Source organism: Muntiacus reevesi, chromosome 6 (genome assembly GCF_963930625.1).
Source record: "Muntiacus reevesi chromosome 6, mMunRee1.1, whole genome shotgun sequence".
In the NCBI taxonomy this organism is placed as follows: Eukaryota; Metazoa; Chordata; class Mammalia; order Artiodactyla; family Cervidae; genus Muntiacus; species Muntiacus reevesi.
In genome coordinates, this window is record NC_089254.1 from 96457192 (window position 1) to 96477147 (window position 19956).

General features: G+C 43.8%; 2 protein-coding genes across 2 annotated transcripts in view; both read left to right on the forward strand.

Annotated features, from left to right (window-relative positions):
* The first annotated feature begins 7223 nt into the window (after nucleotides 1-7223).
* The window catches only part of LOC136170344 (uncharacterized), a 145342-nt gene continuing 132609 nt past the window's right edge, over nucleotides 7224-19956 (forward strand). Inside the window, 7 exon segments of the mRNA XM_065938497.1 lie at nucleotides 7224-7279; nucleotides 10570-11518; nucleotides 11520-11763; nucleotides 11766-12426; nucleotides 12473-13074; nucleotides 13077-14899; nucleotides 14934-14994. Coding sequence (XP_065794569.1) covers nucleotides 7224-7279; nucleotides 10570-11518; nucleotides 11520-11763; nucleotides 11766-12426; nucleotides 12473-13074; nucleotides 13077-14899; nucleotides 14934-14993 — 4395 coding nt within the window. The 3' untranslated portion in view covers nucleotide 14994.
* Nucleotides 15321-18167, forward strand: LOC136170540 (MLV-related proviral Env polyprotein-like). The gene has a single exon (XM_065938795.1). The coding sequence runs from the start codon at nucleotides 15956-15958 to the stop codon at nucleotides 18014-18016; it is 2061 nt and encodes a 686-aa protein (XP_065794867.1). The 5' UTR covers nucleotides 15321-15955; the 3' UTR covers nucleotides 18017-18167.

Here is a 19956-nt window from a genome sequence, read left to right on the forward strand (position 1 = left end):
TTTCTATCCAGTGTGTTTGTGTAGCTTTTATCCAGCTTGAGAGATGGATAATTGGTGGTTCTCTCTTGCATGCTTCAAAGGACCTGAACTTCAACAAGCTAGTGATCCATGATACCACTGCCTATCACTCTTGCCCCCATTCATTATACAACCGCCACTGTGCAAAGTGACTTGAGACAACCAATAGAAATAAAACTGTTTTATAAAGTAGTCCACAGACTATTATTTCAAAATAAGACATATAGAAAGAAAGTGTTAAGAAACATATTGAAAGAAGAGGCTTTCTAAATTCATTAGACTTAAGACTTTGAAAGTTATTGTGAAAACTGAATCTTGAGAAAGTAGCGAGTTCAAAAGAACACTGATAGTTTTATTGTATGTAAATTTTTAAGTGAATAAAAAGATTATTAAAATTCCATAGTAGAGATATACTTATTTTCAATCCACCCAGAGCAATACATTTTATTCATATAGTCATTCTCACAGGGCAAAAGAGCTCTTTACTATGGGAGAAAATAATAGCAAATGAAGAAACAGACAAAGGATTAATCTCAAAAATATACAAGCAACTCCTGCAGCTCAATTCCAGAAAAATAAATGACCCAATCAAAAAATGGGCCAAAGAACTAAACAGACATTTCTCCAAAGAAGACATACAGATGGCTAACAAACACATGAAAAGATGCTCAACATCACTCATCATCAGAGAAATGCAAATCAAAACCACAATGAGGTACCATTACACGCCAGTCAGGATGGCTGCTATCCAAAAGTCTACAAGCAATAAATGCTGGAGAGGGTGTGGAGAAAAGGGAACCCTCTTACACTGTTGGTGGTAATGCAAACTAGTAAAACTTCAAGACAAACTTACATTTGTCCAAGACCAATTGCTTATAGGTAATCTTCTATGACCTGAAGACACACATTTCTGAGGAATTATCATGTAAAAAAATTGATCTTTACTTATTGTTTCCACTAATTCTAAAATTAATACTTACAATGCTGTTCTGTGGGAAATAGCTTGTTCATAAGAAATAATAAAAATGATGATTTATTCAGCACATGAATCTCTATTTTGTTTCCTGAGGTGGGAGGTGGGGGGATCTTCTGAATTCATTTAAATTAAAGACCTTTGATTGAATTTGTACTGTACATTTAGCACTGGGAAGATAGGGAAGAAAATGAAATATTATAAGGAAAGAATAGAAACTCAATTCCTGATCCCTATTGTCAAAACTCTTCAAAATAATTTAGGGGACTGGTGTGGAAGAAGAACCACACCTATCACACGAATTTTTAAAGATAAGCATTGGAAAAGAGCCTCACTATTTGTCTGGAAAAATGTATTGGGTTGTCCAAAAATTTCATTAATATTTTTCTATAACATCTAACAGAAAAATCCAAATGAACTTTTTGGTCAACCCAATGCTTCTAGACTGAAAGAGGGAATCCCCTCTTAGTCTAAATAGAAATAGAGGAAAAAAGACTTGGAGACAGAAAACAGATCAGGAAAGAGTGATGGTCTACAGGAGTTTCTGCATGTCAATTCTCCATTCACTTGACTCCTTCCCATCTATTTTGGAATAAATTTCATCCCCCCCCCCCCCAAAATTTATATGAAGTCCTAGCCCTCAGTACCTCAGAATGTGACCTTATTTGGAAATAGGATCATTACATATGTGATCAGGTAAGATGAGGTCATACTGGAGTAGGGAAGTCCAATATGACTGGTGTCCTACAAAAAGGGGAAATTTGGAAACAGACAACACACAGAGAGAGCACCATCTACAGATGGAGGCAGGGATCAGGGTGATGTTCTTACAAAGATGTCCAGCAAACACCAGAAGCTAGGTGAGGGGCGTGGGCCAAATTCTCCCTCAGCACCCTCAGAAGGAATCAGCACTGCCAACACCTTGATCTTGAAGGTGAAGTTCTGGCCTCTAGAACTGTGAGACAATACATTTCTATTAAATGTCTCTGGTTTGTGCACTTTGTTCAAGCAGCCATAGCAAACAAATATACCATCTCTCTATCAAGTTTTCCAACCTTTCAAGCTGACAGCAGCAATAAAAATGGCCTTAGTCAATGCTTAACTGAGCTCAAATATTGATGACCAATGTTTTTTACCTTCTTGGGGACCTTTGCAACCCCAGAGATGTTTGTTAATCCAAATCAATCTCTTTGCTAATCAGAGGTCTCTAATCGAGTATGGAGTAAGATAAATCAATAGTTATACAACCTGACTGGAAAAGGAGAGGAGGCCAAGACCGTGTCCACTGATCCATAAAAACACATGGATGGGAACAGCAAGGACACTCTGCCCCAGCCTGCTAAAAGCTTTTTGTTTGCCCATGACTAACTGTTCTCCCTGGAGGACCTCCCCCAGGCACTATCTTCCATAGATAAGGATACAGATTAGTGTACAGGATAAGGTTAGTGGAAGAACACATGAGAGGCACATAGGCACCAACCCCAAGTCTGCAGGCTTCAGCACTGTGACGTGTTGCACAATTCATGACGACAGTTATGGGAATTCAAAGGTTGAGCTGCATTATATTTCCCAGATTCCAAATTTCCCTGAAACTCCCTTAAAAGTTTCACCTCTCACTGGGTACTTCAATTTCTGACCATTGCAGACTAGTAACTAAATCACGGCACCTTGTAGATCTCTGGTCTTGAATGTGAACCCTTCCTGAATCTGAACTGTACCCATCATGTTTCTACTTCCAGATACCAAATCCCAAGTTTGCACTTCTCTTGAACGGGTAAGGGGGGCAGGGGAGTGATTGATCATCACAATCGCTTCTGGACACGGACATTTTAGCTGGTTTGAGAGCTGAGATGCAGAATATGGTAGAAGGGAGTAGACATGGTCTTGACAAAATTACATGAACTTTGTAGGGCCCCCATTAAATCTGGCTATTGGTAAATTTTTCTACAAATACTATGTGGCATCCTTAGGAGCATGAGGGCCCCTTTAATGCTATTTTGGGGGTTGTCAGGAAGAGACAAAATTGCCAAAGGAATTGGAGCTGGGTAATCCTCACTTTAAGTCCTGCTGAGGTTGGTCACATGTTGGTCAGAGAGGAACAGCTAGTGGAAATGACTGAATATATGTTTTTAAACTGTGTTGCTATTTGATATGTACTATTGAGCATTTTTGTATTAACATTCATATATAAGACTATTCCATAGTTTTCTTTGTGTATACTTTTTAATTAGTTTTTTAACTAACTTTAAAAAATTAGTTTCTTTTTAATCAGCACAATTACCAAATTGTGCTCCTTTCATTGTCAAAAAGAGAGCAAGGTTTTCTTTCATGCACTCCACTCTAGAACAAATTAAATTTAAATTATTTTTTTCTTAAAGTATAGGTAGAATTCACTTGAGAATTGCATCTCTGTCAATAGGGAACCTGTACATTTTCTGTATCATCTCAAATCAATTTTGCAAATTTATCTTCTTCTAAAATTTATCAATGCCATATATTTAGCAAATGGAGATATATTTGTTCATTTAGTCAACAAGTTATTTTGTGTGTCACTCTGGTAGGCTCTGTCCTAGGCAGTTGGGATATTTCAGTAAACAAAAGTCCCTAAGAGATCTGCATAGCAAGATGGCAGAGTAGAAGGATGTGTGCTCACTTGTTCTTATGAGAACCCTAGAATCATGACTAACTGCTGAACAACCATTGACAAAGAAACACTGGAACATACCAAAAAAGATACTCTACATCCAAGGACAAAGGGGAAGCCATGACCAGATGGTAGGAGGGGCACAACTGTGATAGAATCAGCAGCAGAATACACTTTCTTCCCAAGTGCACACAGAACATTCTCCAGACCAGATCACATCTTGGGTCATAAACTAAGCCTTGGTAAATTTAAGAAAACTGAAATCAAACTAAGCATCTTTTCTGACCACAACACTATGAGATTAGAAATAAACTATAAGAAACTGAAAAAACACAAACACATGGAGGCTAAACAATATGCTACTAAACAACCAATGGATCACTGAAGAAATCAAAGAGGAAATTAAAAAACACCTAGAGACAAATTAAATGAAAGCACAATGTTCCAAAACCTGTAGGATGCAGCATAAGCAGTCCTAAGAGGGAAGTTTATAGCAATACAATCTTACCTCAGGAAACAAGAAAAGTCTCAAATAAATAACCTAACGTCACATCTAACAACTAGAGAAAGAAGAACAAACAAAACCTAAAATTAGCAAAAGAAAAGAAATCATAAAGATTAGAGCAGAAATAAATGAAATAGAGACAAATAAAACAATAGCAAAGATCAATGAAACTAAAACCTGGTTTTTTGAAAATATAAACAAAATTGATAAACCTTTAGCCAGGCTCATCAAGGAAAAAAAAGAAGAGGACTCAAATCAATAAAATTATAAATGGAAAAGCTATAACTGACACCACAGAAACACAAAGGATCATATGAGACCACTGTATGTCAATATAAATCACTGTATGTCAATAAAATGGACAACCTGGAAGAAATGGTCAGATTCTTGGAAAGTTACAATCTCCCAAGACTGAACCAGGAATAAATAAAAATATGAACAGACCAACCACAAGCACTGAAATTGAAACTGATTTAAAATTTCAAACAAACAGATGCCCAGGATCTGATAGCTTCACAGGTAAATTCTATCAAACATTTAGAGAAGAGCTAACATTTACTCTTCCAAAAAATTTCAGAGGAAGGAAAACTCCCAAACTCATTCTAGGAGGACACCATCACCCTGATACCAAAACCAGACCACAAAAAAAGAAAATAACAGTCCAATATCACGATGACATAGATGCAAAAATCCTCAACAAAATACTAGCAATCTGAACCCAACAATACATTAAAAAGATCATACACCATGATCAAGTGGGATTTATCCAGGGAATGCAAGGATTTTTCAATATCCACAAACCAATCAGTGTGATATATCATATCAACAACAACCAAAGAATAAAAACCATATGATTATCACAACAGATGCAGAAAAAGCTTTAGACAAAATTCAACACCCATTTGTGATTAAAAAAACAAAAAACTCTCCAGAAAGTGGGGATAGAGGAATTTATCTCAACATAATAAAGGCCATATACAACAAACCTACAGCTAACATCATACTCAATGGTGAAAAGCTAAAAGCTAAGATTAGGAACAAGACAAGGACACTCTTGCCACTTTTATTCAACATAGTTCTGGAATTCTTAGCGATGACAATTAGAGAAGAGAAAGAAATAAAAGGAATCCAAATTGGAAAAGAAGTTAAGTTGTCGTTGTTTGCAGATGACATGATACTATACAAAGAAAATCCTAAAGATACTTCAAGAAAACAACTAGAGCTCATCAATGAATTTGGTAAAGTTGCAAGTTATGAAATTAATACACAGAAATCTGCTGCATTTCTATACACTAACAATGAAAGATCAGAAATAGAAATTCAAAAAGCAATTACATTTACCATTGCATCAAAAAGAATAAAATGCCTAGGAATAAACCTACCTAAGGACACAAAAGATCTGTACTCCAAAAACTGTAAGACACTGATGAAAGAAATTGAGGACAACACAAACAGATAAAGAGATATACCATGTTTGTGGGTTAAAAGAACAATATTGTCAAGATGACTGTATTACCCAAGGCCATCTACAGATTCAGTGCAATCTCTGTCAAATTGCTGATGGCATTTTTCCCATAACTAGAACAAAAAAATCTTTAACTCTGTATGGAGACACAAGAGACCCAAAATAGTCAAAACAATCTTGAGAAAGAAAAACAGAACTGGAGGAGTCAGGCTCCCTGGCTTCAGATTATACTAGAAAGGTATAGTCATCAAAATAATATGGTTCCAGCACAAAAACAGAAATATAGATCATTGGGGCAGGATAGAAAGTGCAGAAATAAACCCACACACTTATGGTCAATTAATCTATGATGAAGCAGGCAAAACTATACAAAGGAGGAAAGACAGTCTCTTTAATAAATGATACTGAGAATACTGGACAGCTATATGCAAAAAAAATAAAAATAGAAGATTCTTTAATACTATACACAAAAATAAACTCAAAATAGACTAAAGACCTAAATATGAGACTGAACACTACAAAATCATAGAGGAGAATATAGACAGAATATTCTGATATAAATCCCAACAAGATTGTTTTTCAATCCATCTCTCAAAGTAATGGACATAAAAACAAAAATAAACAAATGAGACCTAATTAAACTCAAAAGTTCTTGACCAGCAAAGGAAACTATTAAAAAAATGAAAAGACAGTCCACAGAATGGGAGAAAATATTTGCAAATGATATGACCAACAAATGATTTGTCTCCAAAATGTATAAACTGCTCATGCAGATTATCATCATCAAAAAAAAAAACAGCCTAATCAAAAAACGAGTGGAAGACCTAAATAGATATTTCTCCAAAGAAGATACACAGAAGGCCAACAAGCACATGAAAAGATGTTCAACATCACTAATTATTAGAGAGATGCAAATCAAAACTACAATGAGATATCACCTCATACCAGTCAAAATGATCATCAAAAAATCCACAAAGAACAAATTCTGGAGAGGATGTGGAGAAAAGGGAACCCTCCTACATTGTTGGTGAGAATGTAAATTGGTACAGCCAAAACTGGGAACAGTATAGAGCCTCTAATGAAAATGAGTTAGTGCAGAAAACAGAAGTTATAAATTATTTCTTCAGTATGAGTCAAGAGAAAATTGCTCTGATAAATAACAGACCACCACTGAAAGATAGAAGTAATCCAAAAGATTAAATTAAGCTGGTAATCCTTCTTGTCCCAGTTTTCTTGAAATAGCCAGGCAGAGAACCAATTAAATAGAGCACATCTCTAGCACCTCTAAAATAAAGAAAGGGTGCCATCACTGAACCTCAAATCCTTAAGATTAGAAAGTTGAAGTTATTGGATTGACAAAGAAGTAAGAGTAGATAACTGTAGCTGGATGTACTTGCAGGAAACAAGTGCTTCAAAGATAATAGCAATTTTAGACATGCTTCAGATTTAGAGTAAAACAGAAATAATAGAAGTTCCCGTGACTTCACACCTGATAGGGCTCTCCCATCCATATACACAGTGCTGAGAGACTCCCAATAGCCTTGTTTGCTCCTCAGGCAGAAGCCTACTTCTTTTCATCAAAGTGAATACTATTCCAGTAGAGAGCAGGTATCACAACATGGAGCCTGGAGAAACAGCTCACAGCCTGAAAAACTACAGAACATCACACAAAAGGTAGGATTAAAAAAAGAAAAGAGCAAACCTGATTTGGGCATTTACTTTCAGGATAAAGCTATGGAATGGGGGGTGGGGAGAAGAAGTCATAACAGAAGGAGGATTATAGGTTACCCTAGGCTACATGAGAACCAGTGTATTATAACTGAAGCAGAACAGATCTTGGACCTCAAAAATATTCCACTTTGTCATAAGAATTATTTTGTGCTGAAAGCAAATGAGAAGCAATAGACTTAAGAAAAACTTCCTGTCCTCCTCCTATTTGCCTAAAAAGAGTACATAAACTTACAAAGGTGTCCCTCCACCCCCTCTACCAGGAAGAACAAAAGTTAATCGCTAGGGAAAACTTTAGATCTTTATCAATCTGAATATGGCACCAGGGGGCTTCCTTGGTGGTTCAGACGGTAAAGAATTTGCCTGCAATGCAGGAGACCCAGGTTCAATTCCTGGGTCTAGAAGATATCCTGGGATAGGAAATGGCAACCCACTCTAGTACTCTTGCCTGGAAAATCCCATGGACAAGGAGCCTGGAGGGCTACAGACACGGAGTCACAAAGAGTTGGACAAGACTGAGTGACTAACACATGGCACCAGAGGAATTTACACAACAAGCTTTGCTAACTAGACTTTATCTTCTGTTAGTCTCCCATATATTTATCTTCCCACAATTTGCTGTCCCTAGAGACTCAAAACCCTTTTGTCTCGACAGTTCTCTAATAAAGTATTATTCCTTGGTTAAGAAACTATGTACGAGGACTTCTCTGGTAGTCCAGTGGTTAAGGACACCTCGCAAAGCAGGGGACATGGATTCTATCCCTGGCCAGGCAATTACGCCCACTTGCCACAACTACTGAGCCCATGGACGCTGCAACTAGAGTCCATGTGCTTCAATGAAGATACCTCCTGTCACAATAAGACCTAATGCAGCCAAATTAATTAATTAATTTTTAAAAATGAACAGGAAAAAAAAGTCAAACTCTGGGAGATAGTGAAGGACAGGGAAATTAGGTGTGCTGCAGTCCATGGGGTTGCAAAGAGTTGGATACACCTGAGCAATTGAACAACAAGGGGAAAAAAAGAGGTTATGTAAGACCAAATTCTAACTAAGCCTTTGAGTTACTCATCTCCCTTGTGTAACATGTGTAAATACACATGTTTGTAAATGTGTTTGTTTTTCTTTTGTTAATCTGTCTTCTCAGTCCAATCTACAGGACTCTAGCTGGAGAACCTAAGATGGGTAGAGGAAGAAATTTGTCCTTGCCTATAAGACTATTGAACTTTGGTGCTGGAGAAGACTCTTTAAAGTTCCATGGACTGTGAGGAGATCAAACCAGTCTGTCCTAAAGGAAATCAACCCTGATTATTCATTGGGAGGACTGGTACTGATGTTGAAGCTTCAATCCTTTGGTCACCTGATGCAAAGACCCAACTGACTGGAAAAGACACTGATGCTTGGAAGGATTGAAGACAGGGGGAAAAGGGGATGACAGAGGACGAGATGGCATCATCGACTCAATGGACATGAGTTTGAGCAAACTTCAGGACAAGGTCAAGGACAGGGAAGCCTGGTGTGCTGCAGTCAATGGGGTCACAAAGAGTCAGACACAACTGAGCAGCAACTGAACAACCACAACAAGACTATGTCAGGTAGTAGTTGGTAGTATTGAAAGGTTGTTGCTGAACGATAAGACGCGGGATTCTTGGCCTCCGGAGGAGACGAATTCAATCCGGGGCCAGAGACGAGGCTGGATCGCTCAGAGCTTTTGTGTAATAAAGTTTTATTAAAGTATAAAGGAGATAGAGAAAGCTTCTGACATAGGCATCAGAAGGGGGCAAAAGAGTACCCCCCTCTTAGTCTTTAGCTGTATGTTATATAGTCACTCACAGTCTGTTAATGAAAAGAAAGGAATGTCATAAAATCTAGAATGGCACCAGATAATTCATCCCAGGCCATAAAACTATTGACCTGCATCTTGTACCAACAAATAGTTTCGTTTACATAGATTAGGGGAACAATACCTGAATAAGTAAGTTAGGCTGTTTGGCAGAACCAACTTGAAGATGGAGCCTGGGGTTCATTAACATAGCTTAAGACAACATTTCCATACGAAAAAGAAATGTATTGGTTAACTCAAGGGAGTAGTTAGCTTTAGGTGAGACCAGGTGTCATGGCCACACAGAATGTTAGGAGAAACCTCCTTTTAATTTTGTATAGAGAAGGAAAAACAGATCGCTGGTTTGTTCTTTTCTGCCGGTTAAGAGAGATAAAAACGTCTGGCACTTAGAGCCTCATTCCTCCATTTGGAGACCCCTGGCCTTCCTGCCTGTTACCCTCTCAGTATCCTTTTCATAAAGGAGGCAAAGAAGCCAAAGGCAAGAACAGACCAGCCGTCTCCTCTTGCCAACTCCACCTGCCTTCTAGGCAAGAAGCCTCTGACAGAGAAGTTAAACACTAAGGTGAACTATGAAAAGTTGAAAAATAAGAGCAGAACATAGTTTACAACAGCAAAGAAGACAGTCACAGGGCTTTACCTAAAATGACCTTGAGCAATCAGTAGTCCAGGAAGCAGAACCAGATAACTACAAGGCTCCAAATGCACTGCTGACGTTCAGAATTCCAGGAACATTCTTCAAGGGTGTGCAGCATGAAAAGGACGGTCCTGTGCAGGGGTGTCATCAGTCACACTGAAAGAATCTGAAAAACACCATGAAATTCCCTGGTCTGTGTAAATTTTCCACTTGCGCAGAATTTTCCGTTTGCAAAATAAGGATAGAGAAATGTAAACGGAACGTCTATAGGTTTCCCAATAACTGCACAAACAAGCCTGCTGTTTTCCGGAACCAACTGACGTCAAGCACCTGTACTCACAGATAAGATGACCCCATATGATACACATTATGTTACTTTTATGTTACTCATTCACTGTACTGGATGTGCTAACGGTATACATTATGTTATTCATTCACTGTACTGGATGTGTTGACAATGTGACTTCTGCCCATAAAAGTCAGCTTACACTGCTATATGGTGCGACTCTGCCTCCGAGGAGACTAGAGTCGCCCGGCTTGTGCAAACCGACAATAAAGCCTCTTGCATATTGCATCTGCTGGACTGTTTATTGAGTCGCGGGAGTTCCTCTCCGGAACAGAGACCTGACGTCTGGGTCTTACATTTGGGGGCTCGTCTGGGATCAAGGGGACCCCGGATTCAATACCAGACCTCAGCAGGAGGTAAGTCCGGCCGGCAGTGAGTTTGTGTTGTCTGTTGTCCTTTGTGCTTTGTGCTTTAGTACCCGTACGGCCTTAGTAGAAACTCGTGAAGCGGACCGACGGGTCACAGGCCTTCCGAATTTCAACCCTGGAGGACGCTCCGGGGGGGTTCTGGGTGGCTGGGTCGAGCAGGCCGTCCTCAACCCCGGGGGTCAACGACTTCGGCCTCTGCCCCCGTCTGATTCTTTGGTTGAACTTTGGCGCCGATACTGTGCCGCGCGGCTTCTGGTCTGCATTCTGTGTGTCTGTACTGTCAGTGTGTTGGTGTACTTTTGTGTCCCCCTTCCCTCCAGCATGGGACCCAGACTAACTACCCCCCTAAGTTTGACTCTAGAGCACTGGAAGGACGTCAAAGGACGAGCCAGTAACCTGTCAGTAGAAATCAGGAGGAAAAAGTGGCAAACCCTTTGCGGCTCCGAGTGGTCAGCCTTCAATGTGGGATGGCCTCAGGAGGGCAGTTTTAACATTGATTGTATTTTGCAGATCAAAGAACGGGTATTTGACACAGGACTTCATGGACACCCTGACCACGTCCCCTACATAATTACCTGGGAGAGTCTGGCCCAGGACCCGCCATCCTGGGTGGCACCTTTCGTGGCAGAAAAGCCGAAGATTCCCGGTGCCGATATATCCACGGCCCCACCAGCCCAGTCCTCTCTTTACCCCATTTTAGAAAAAGAAAAATTGACCGCCAAAACGAAACCAGTCATCCCGCCGGAAGATCCAGTTCTAATTGATCTCCTGTCTGAAGTTCCCCCTCCCTATCAACCCCCTCCAGTACCAGGTTCTCTGGCCAGGCCGCCCCCGCCCGCCTCCCCTGAGGCCCGCTCCCCTGACACCACCGGCCCAGCGGCGACCAGCGGGGAGATTAATACTTCATCCCCCGTCGCTTCCCGGTTGCGCCAACGAAGAGATCAGGGAGAGGGAGGATCGGGAGAATGGAGGTCCCAGTTATTTCCCTTGAGGACTGTGGGGGGGACCAGGAAACCAAGTCCAATACTGGCCATTCTCGGCCTCTGATTTGTTTAACTGGAAGAATCATAACCCACCTTTCTCTAAAGATCCAACAGCCCTCACGGGGCTGATTGAGTCCATCTTACTAACCCATCAGCTCACCTGGGATGATTGTCAACAGCTTTTGCAGGCTCTGCTGACCATAGAAGAGAGACAGAGAATTGTCCTGGAAGCAAGAAAAAACGTGCCCGGGCCCAACGGGCCCCTACTCCCCTTCCAAATGAAATTGATGCAGCCTTCCCCCTGACGCGTTCGGACTGGGACTATAACACCCCTGCCGGTAGGGAGCAGCTCCGTCTCTATCGCCAGGTTCTCCTCGCGGGTCTCAAGGGAGCCGGGAGACGCCCCACCAATTTGGCCCAGGTAAGAGCAGTAACACAGGGACCGGAGGAGACCCCGGCGGCTTTCCTTGAAAGGCTCATGGAGGCATACAGTATGTATACCCCTTTCGATCCTAGTAGCCCCGAGCATAGGGGAAATGTCTCCATGGCCTTCATAGGGCAGTCGGCGCCGGACATTAGAAATAAATTACAAAGGTTAGAAGGACTTCAAGATTATAGCTTGCAGGATCTAATGAGAGAAGCAGAAAGGATTTACAATAAGAGAGAAACTCCAGAAGAACGAACAGAAAGGTTTAGGAAAGTCCAAGAAGAGAGAGAGGACAGATTGAGAAAAGAACAGGAAGAAAAAGAAGAGAAACGAGAAAAAAGGCGTAACAGAGAGTTGAGCAGAATTTTGGCCACCGTAGTTCAGCCTAGGTCAGAGCCAGGAAGGAGAGATAGGTTGGGAGGCAATAGGCGACCGAGAATAGACCGTGACCAATGTGCCTACTGTAAAGAAAGAGGCCACTGGATAAAAGACTGACAAAGAAACCACGAGATTTGCGAAGAGAATCCTCCAAGGTCTTGTCCCTGGATGAAGATTAGGACAGTCAGGGCCAGGAGCCCCCCCCCCCCCCGAGCCCCGGGTAACATTAAAAATAGGGGGGCAGCCAGTGACCTTTATGGTGGACATAGGAGTTCAGCACTCTGTATTAACCCAGACCAACGGACCCATGAGCACCAGGACCGCGTGGGTACAAGGAGCTACAGGAGGAAAGCTGTGCCGATGGACTACTGAACGGAAGGTGCACCTGGCCTCCGGTAAGGTGACTCATTCCTTCCTCCATGTTCCGGACTGTCCGTTCCCCTTGCTGGGAAGGGACCTTCTCTCTAAAGTCGGAGCCCAAATTCAGTTTCATGAAAAGGGGGCCTCCATTACAGGACCCGGAGGGGCCCCCCTTCAAATTTTGACCATAAAGTTAGAAGATGAATACAAATTATTAGAGTCCAAAACCTTGCCAATGGGTCCCATCCAAGACTGGATACGGAAGTACCCTCTAGCCTGGGCAGAGACTGCAGGAATGGGGCTAGCAATGGGACAGCCGCCCATTGTCGTTGAATTAAAATCCTCGGCTACCCCCATTTTGGTGAAACAGTACCCCATGTCTGAGGAGGTTTACAAGGGAATCAGACCCACATACAACGGCTCCTCAAGCTGGGCGTCCTTGAGCCCTGCAGATCAGCCTGGAACACTCCCCTACTCCCTGTCAAGAAGCCAGGTATGGGAGATTACCGGCCAGTGCAGGACTTGAGAGAAATAAACAAGCGGGTAGAAGACATCCACCCAACAGTGCCGAACCCGTACAATCTGCTTAGCACCCTACCCCCTTCCCATACCTGGTATACGGTATTGGATTTAAAAGATGCCTTCTTTTGCCTGAGGCTAAGTCCACAAAGCCGACCCTTGTTCGCTTTTGGATGGAGAGATCCAGAAGCTGGCCTGTCGGGGCAGCTCACATGGACTAGACTACCACAAGGATTCAAAAATAGCCCCACCCTGTTTGATGAAGACCTACATCAAGACCTGGCTGCCTTTCGGACACAACACCCCGCCCTGGTGCTTCTGCAGTATGTAGATGACCTGCTGCTGGCGGCCCCCACGGAACTGGATTGCAACAAAGGTACGGGGGCCCTGTTGGAGACTCTGGGAGAACTGGGGTACCGCGCCTCGGCAAAGAAAGCCCAAATTTGCCAAACTAAAGTGAATTATCTGGGGTACCAGCTAGAAAATGGACAGCGATGGCTGACAGAAGCCCAGAAACAAACGGTATCACAGATACCACCCCCAACAACTCCCCGCCAGATGAGAGAGTTTCTAGGCACTGCGGGATTCTGTAGGCTTTGGATTCCCAGGTTCGCAGAAATGGCAGCACCCCTTTACCCCCTAACCAAGCAAAACACCCCCTTCCTTTGGGGAAAGGCCCAACAAGAAGCATTTGATAACATCAAAAAGGCCCTCTTGAGTGCCCCAGCCCTAGGGCTCCCGGACATATCCAAGCCCTTTGAGCTCTTCGTAGATGAAAAGCAAGGAATTGCTAAGGGGGTACTAACTCAAAAGCTAGGACCCTGGAAGAGGCCCATCGCATATCTCTCCAAAAGATTGGACAATGTTGCGGCAGGCTGGCCACCATGCCTACGGATGGTGGCGGCCATTGCCACGCTTATCAAAGACTCTAACAAATTAACCATGGGCCAACCCCTTAAAATAACTGCACCCCATGCTGTAGAGACTATAGTCCGCCAGCCTCCAGACCGCTGGCTCTCAAATGCCCGAATGACTCACTACCAGTCTTTGCTGCTGGATACGGAGCGAGTGCGTTTTGGTCCAGCCGCCGCCCTCAACCCTGCTACGCTCCTCCCGGATCCCCAAGAAGGGACCCCACACGACTGCCAGCAAATCCTGGCAGAAGTGCATGGAACCAGGAAAGACCTCACCGACCAACCACTGGCAGATGCAGAGATCACCTGGTTTACGGATGGGAGCAGCTACCTCTAATAAGAGGGCGAGCGGAAAGCCGGGGCTGTAGTAGTTGACGGAGAAAACGTCGTTTGGGCCAGCGCTCTGCCTCCGGGAACCTCGGCCCAAAGGGCCGAACTCATCACCCTCACGCAGGCACTCAGGAAGGCGGAAGGTAAGAAAGCCAACATATACACTGATAGCCGGTATGCCTTTGCCACGGCACATGTATATGGAGAAATATATAGAAGGAGGGGGTTGCTGACTTCAGAAGGCAGAGAAATAAAAAATAAAAGAGAAATATTAGATTTACTACAAGCCTTGTTCTTACCAAGGAAACTAGGGATAATCCATTGCCCAGGCCACCAAAAGGGAGATACACCCATTGCACGGGGAAATCGGCTGGCAGATATAACTGCTAAACAAGCGGCACTAGGCCCCCAAATACTAACCGTCTCACTCGAGTCAGCATCAAAAAATGATGATGATGCGGCACTTGTTTATAGTGAAGCAGACCTAGACTTCCTTCAAGGACTTGGGGCGGACTATGATAAGGTCCATAACAGATGGATATACCAAGGGAAAACAGTGATGTCAAAGCACTGCCAAGAGACTTTTGACTCACCTGCATAGACTGACCCACTTGGGAAAAAGAAAAATGGCTGACCTCCTAAATGAAAATAAATTAGACTATTACATCCCTCAGACAGACTTACTGATACAACAAATTGTAAACGGTTGTGAGGCCTGTGCAAAAGTAAACGCTGGCAGACTAAAACTCCCCTCCGGAGTTTGAGCCAGGGGGCATAGGCCTGGAGTCCACTGGGAAGTGGATTTCACCAAGATTAAACCAGGCCTATATAATAACAAGTATTTGCTAGTGTTCATAGATACCTTCTCAGGATGGGTAGAAGCATATCCCACAAAGAAAGAAACAGCTCAAGTTGTGGTCAAGAAGCTCCTCGAAGAAATTTTTCCCCGATTCAGCTTACCTAAGGTACTCGGGTCAGATAACGGTCCGGCCTTTGTCTCCCAGGTAAGTCAGTTGGTGGCCAAATCATTGGGGATTGATTGGAAGTTACATTGTGCCTACAGACCCCAGAGTTCAGGACAGGTAGAAAGGAGGAATAGAACAATTAAAGAGACTTTAACCAAATTAACACTGGAGACTGGCACTAGAGACTGGGTTCAACTCCTACCACTGGCTTTATATCGAGCCAGAAATACCCCTGGCCCACACGGGCTCACCCCGTTTGAGATCATCTATGGAAGCCCCCCACCAGCTACATCCTTCTTTGACCCTGATGTCCTTGCGACTTCCCCTACCCTGCAGGCCCACCTACAGGCTCTGCAGCTGGTGCAACAAGAAAATTGGAAGTCCGTATCAGCCGCATACAGTGTGGATAACCCTGTTTCCTGTCCCCACCCCTTTAAGATCGGTGACACAGTGTTGGTGCGGAGACATCAAACCAAGACTTTGGAACCTCGCTGGAAAGGACCCTACACCGTCCTCTTGACCACTCCTACCGCACTAAAGGTAGACGGGATTGCAGCATGGATACACGCTTCCCACGTAAAAGCTGCACCCGGCCGCTGCTGCGAGGAGACGCCAGAACACGGATGGAAACTCCACCGCACTCAAAATCCTCTAAAGCTAAGACTTTCTCGCTTATAATGATTCTGCTATTTGTCCGGGGCGTCTCGTCCTCGGTTCAGGAGGGCGGGAGCCCCCACCAGGTGCACCATATCACCTGGAGAGTTTTCAACACAGAAACCGGAGAGACAGCAACTGAGACTACCGGTGTAGCCCCAGTCTCCATGTATTTCCCCAGTTTGACTGTAGATCTGTGTGACATAGTGGGAGAAAGCTGGGATCCCAATCCCCAAGAGCCCTTCCCTGGATATGGATGCTTACACCCTGGATGGCGGGTAAAAACCCGAGCACTTGACTTTTATGTATGTCCGGGTCACTCACGGACCCGTCCTGAAGTCCAGAGGTGCGGAGGGCCCCCAGAGGGATACTGCCAGGCCTGGGGATGTGAAACAACAGGAGAAGCTCACTGGGTACCCTCCTATCCAGCCCGGGATTTAATCACAGTCAAGAGAAAGCCGCTTAGTGGCTATACAGGGCCGGGGCCATGGGTTTGTGGAAAGACTGGACAAAAAAAGGACTGTGGGCCTTGTTATGATATCAAAAAACAGAATATCACTGGGGCAACCCCCGGGGGCAAGTGTAATCCCCTACTCATTCAGTTTACCAGCAAGGGGAAAACAGCAGATTGGAGTACCCTAAAAACCTGGGGGCTAAGACTACATCGGGCTGGCTATGATCCTTTCACCCTATTCTCCATATCCAGAACCATTGCCCCAGTAAGTGACCTTAGACCGATCGGGCCGAATCTAGTATTATCGGATCAGAAGGCCCCTACTCAGATCGGACCCGAAACCAGCAAAGCAGCCGCTGCCCCACCCCCTCCCTATATTACCCACGCCTCCAAGGGAGAAGAGACTGGAGATCCCGAGATGACTGCAGCCCCTACTCTTACTAAACCCCCAGGCTCAGGAGATCGGTTAATGAGTCTCGTAGAAGGAGCTTACAAGGCCCTGAACGCCACCAACCCAGCTGCCACTGAGGGATGCGGGCTCTGCCTAGCCACAAGCCCCCCCTATTATGAGGGACTGGCCACATTGGGAAACTTCTCCAACACCACCTGGGCCCCAGACCAATGCAACAATCCCGGCCTACACAGGCTCACTCTGCCTCAGGTAGGGGGACAAGGACTCTGTATTGGAAAGGTCCCCGCTGACCATGCCGGGCTATGCAATCAGATTGTTACGGTAGACCCGGGAGAATACTATCTGGTCCCCTCCAACAATACCTGGTGGGCATGTAACACCGGGCTCACGCCCTGTGTGTCAGCCGCTGTCATGGACTTAACCCAAGATTTCTGTGTACTCGCTCAAGTGATGCCTCGTATTCTTTACCATTCTGAAGAAGCCTTGTTAGATACTCTTGAATATAGACGAAGAAAGAAAAGAGAACCGGTTATGACATTAGCTCTCTTGCTTGGATTTGGGGGAACTGCAGTGGGGATCGGAACCGTGACGGCCGCCTTAATACAAGGAAGCCAGCAGCTAGCCCAGTTACAGCTTGCCATAGATACAGACCTTAGAGCAATTGAAAACTCTATTTCCCTGCTTGAAAAATCCCTTACCTCCCTGTCGGAGGTGGTACTCCAAAATAGAAGAGGGCTAGATTTGCTATTTTTAAAGGACAAAGGCCTTTGTGCTGCCTTAGGAGAAGAATGCTGCTTCTATGCCGACCATACTGGGGTAGTAAAAGATTCCATGGCAAAGCTAAGAGATAGACTAGACCAGCGGCAAAAAGATAGAGACGCACAACAAAACTGGTTTGAGGGATGGTTCAACAGGTCCCCCTGGATAACTACCCTAGTCTCTACTCTTATAGGACCCCTTTTTATACTCTTGCTTTTGCTTACTTTCGGGCCTTGCATTTTAAATCGCCTATTACAGTTCATCAAAAATAGGCTATCGGTGGTCCAAGCACTAGTGCTCACCCAACAATATCAAATGTTAAAACAACAAGAGCCCTGAGTTTTAAGATTAAAACTAATGACAAAGAAAAGGGGGGAATGAAAGAATCTGAAAAACACCATGAAATTCCCTGGCCTGTGTAAATTTTCCACTTGCGCAGAATTTTCCGTTTGCAAAATAAGGATAGAGAAATGTAAACGGAACATCTATAGGTTTCCCAATAACTGCACAAACAAGCCTGCTGTTTTCCGGAACCAACTGACGTCAAGCACCTGTACTCACAGATAAGATGACCCCATATGATACACATTATGTTACTTTTATGTTACTCATTCACTGTACTGGATGTGCTAACGGTATACATTATGTTATTCATTCACTGTACTGGATGTGTTGACAATGTGACTTCTGCCTATAAAAGTCAGCTTACACTGCTATACGGTGCGACTCTGCCTCCGAGGAGACTAGAGTCGCCCGGCTTGTGCAAACCGACAATAAAGCCTCTTGCATATTGCATCTGCTGGACTGTTTATTGAGTCGCGGGAGTTCCTCTCCGGAACAGAGACCTGACGTTTGGGTCTTACAACACTGCACCTAACTGTTACAACATCAATTTCCACCACCCCCATTCCCAGGCTTTTTAAACACAAAACTGCATTCTGACTGGATGGTAGACCCCATCAGGAATGCCTAACACATATATCCTCTGGAATAATTCCCCAAACACAGATTTTTAGGGGTTTCCTTGATAGTTTAGTTGGTAAAGAAGCCACCTGCAATGCAGGAGACCCTGGTTTGATTCTTGGGTTGGGAAGATCCGCTGGAGGAGGGAAAATGCTACCCACTTCAGTATTCTGGCCTGGAGAACTCCCTTGACTGTATAGTCCATGGAGTTGAAAGAATCAGACAGGACTGAGCAGCTTTCCCTTTCATTTGGGCTTCCCTTGTGGCTCAACTAGTAAAGAATCCACCTGCAATGTGGGAGACCTGGGTTCGATCCCTGGGTTGGGAAGATCCCCCGAAGAAGGGAAAGGCTACCCACTCCAGTATTCTGGTCTGGAGAATTCCATGGACTGTACAGTCCATGGGGTCACAAAGAGTCAGACACGACTTAGCCACTAAACCACCATGCAGTGTAAAAGAACAGCTCTGTGCTAATACCTCAGAACCCTACACATATCCACAGGGGCAGAGACAAAGCTTGACCTGCAGCTGATCTGAGTCTTGACCGAACATCCTGGATCTTCTGAAAACAAGAGTATGCTAGAGGCATGTGAGGAGGTGCCACCAGGCCATTTCTCACTTACTTCCCTATCAATCAAGGAGAAGCCCACAGTGAGGCACTGTCTCATCTTCTCCCAGGTTCTGATGAGGTCGGAGGCCTCAGATGCAGTCTCTGGCATCCAGTGCAGACTATCAAGTGCGTCAGCAGCCACACAGTAGTGGCTCTTCTGCAATAGGATGGACAATCATTCATGCTGCAGTCATCTGGACCCTTTTGTTTTGCTCTTTTCCTACTCCAGAGACTAAAGGAAGGAGGTTGCCATTATCACAGGGACAGAGAAGCTGATTTTTTAAACAGAGATTATGCTACTGTAGTCAGAAAAAAGTCATTAAAAAACCCCCAAGGGATCTTCTGGTATATAATTACATCCTTGTTTCTTTAATTGATCAATATTCCTAATATACAGATAAGCAAATAGACACTATTTCCACATGAGAGTCTCCTCCTTTGTCACCACTGCAACTCTAGCTTGCACAAGAGGTGGAAAAATTTCCCGTATTATAAATATAATCTACATGCACTGTCTTTAAGGGGAAAATGTCTTACTAAAGAAGGTAAAGATTTCTAGGGATTTTAACAAGTGGTGCTGGGAAAACTGGTCAACCACTTGTAAAAGAATGAAACTAGAACACTTTCTAACACCATACACAAAAATAAACTCAAAATGGATTAAAGATCTGAATGCAAGACCAGAAACTATAAAACTCCTAGAGGA

Coding starts and splice junctions, on each gene's coding strand:
- LOC136170540 (XM_065938795.1), top strand. CDS start 15,956: ATGGATACACGCTTCCCACGTAAAAGCTGCACCCGGCCGCTGCTGCGA.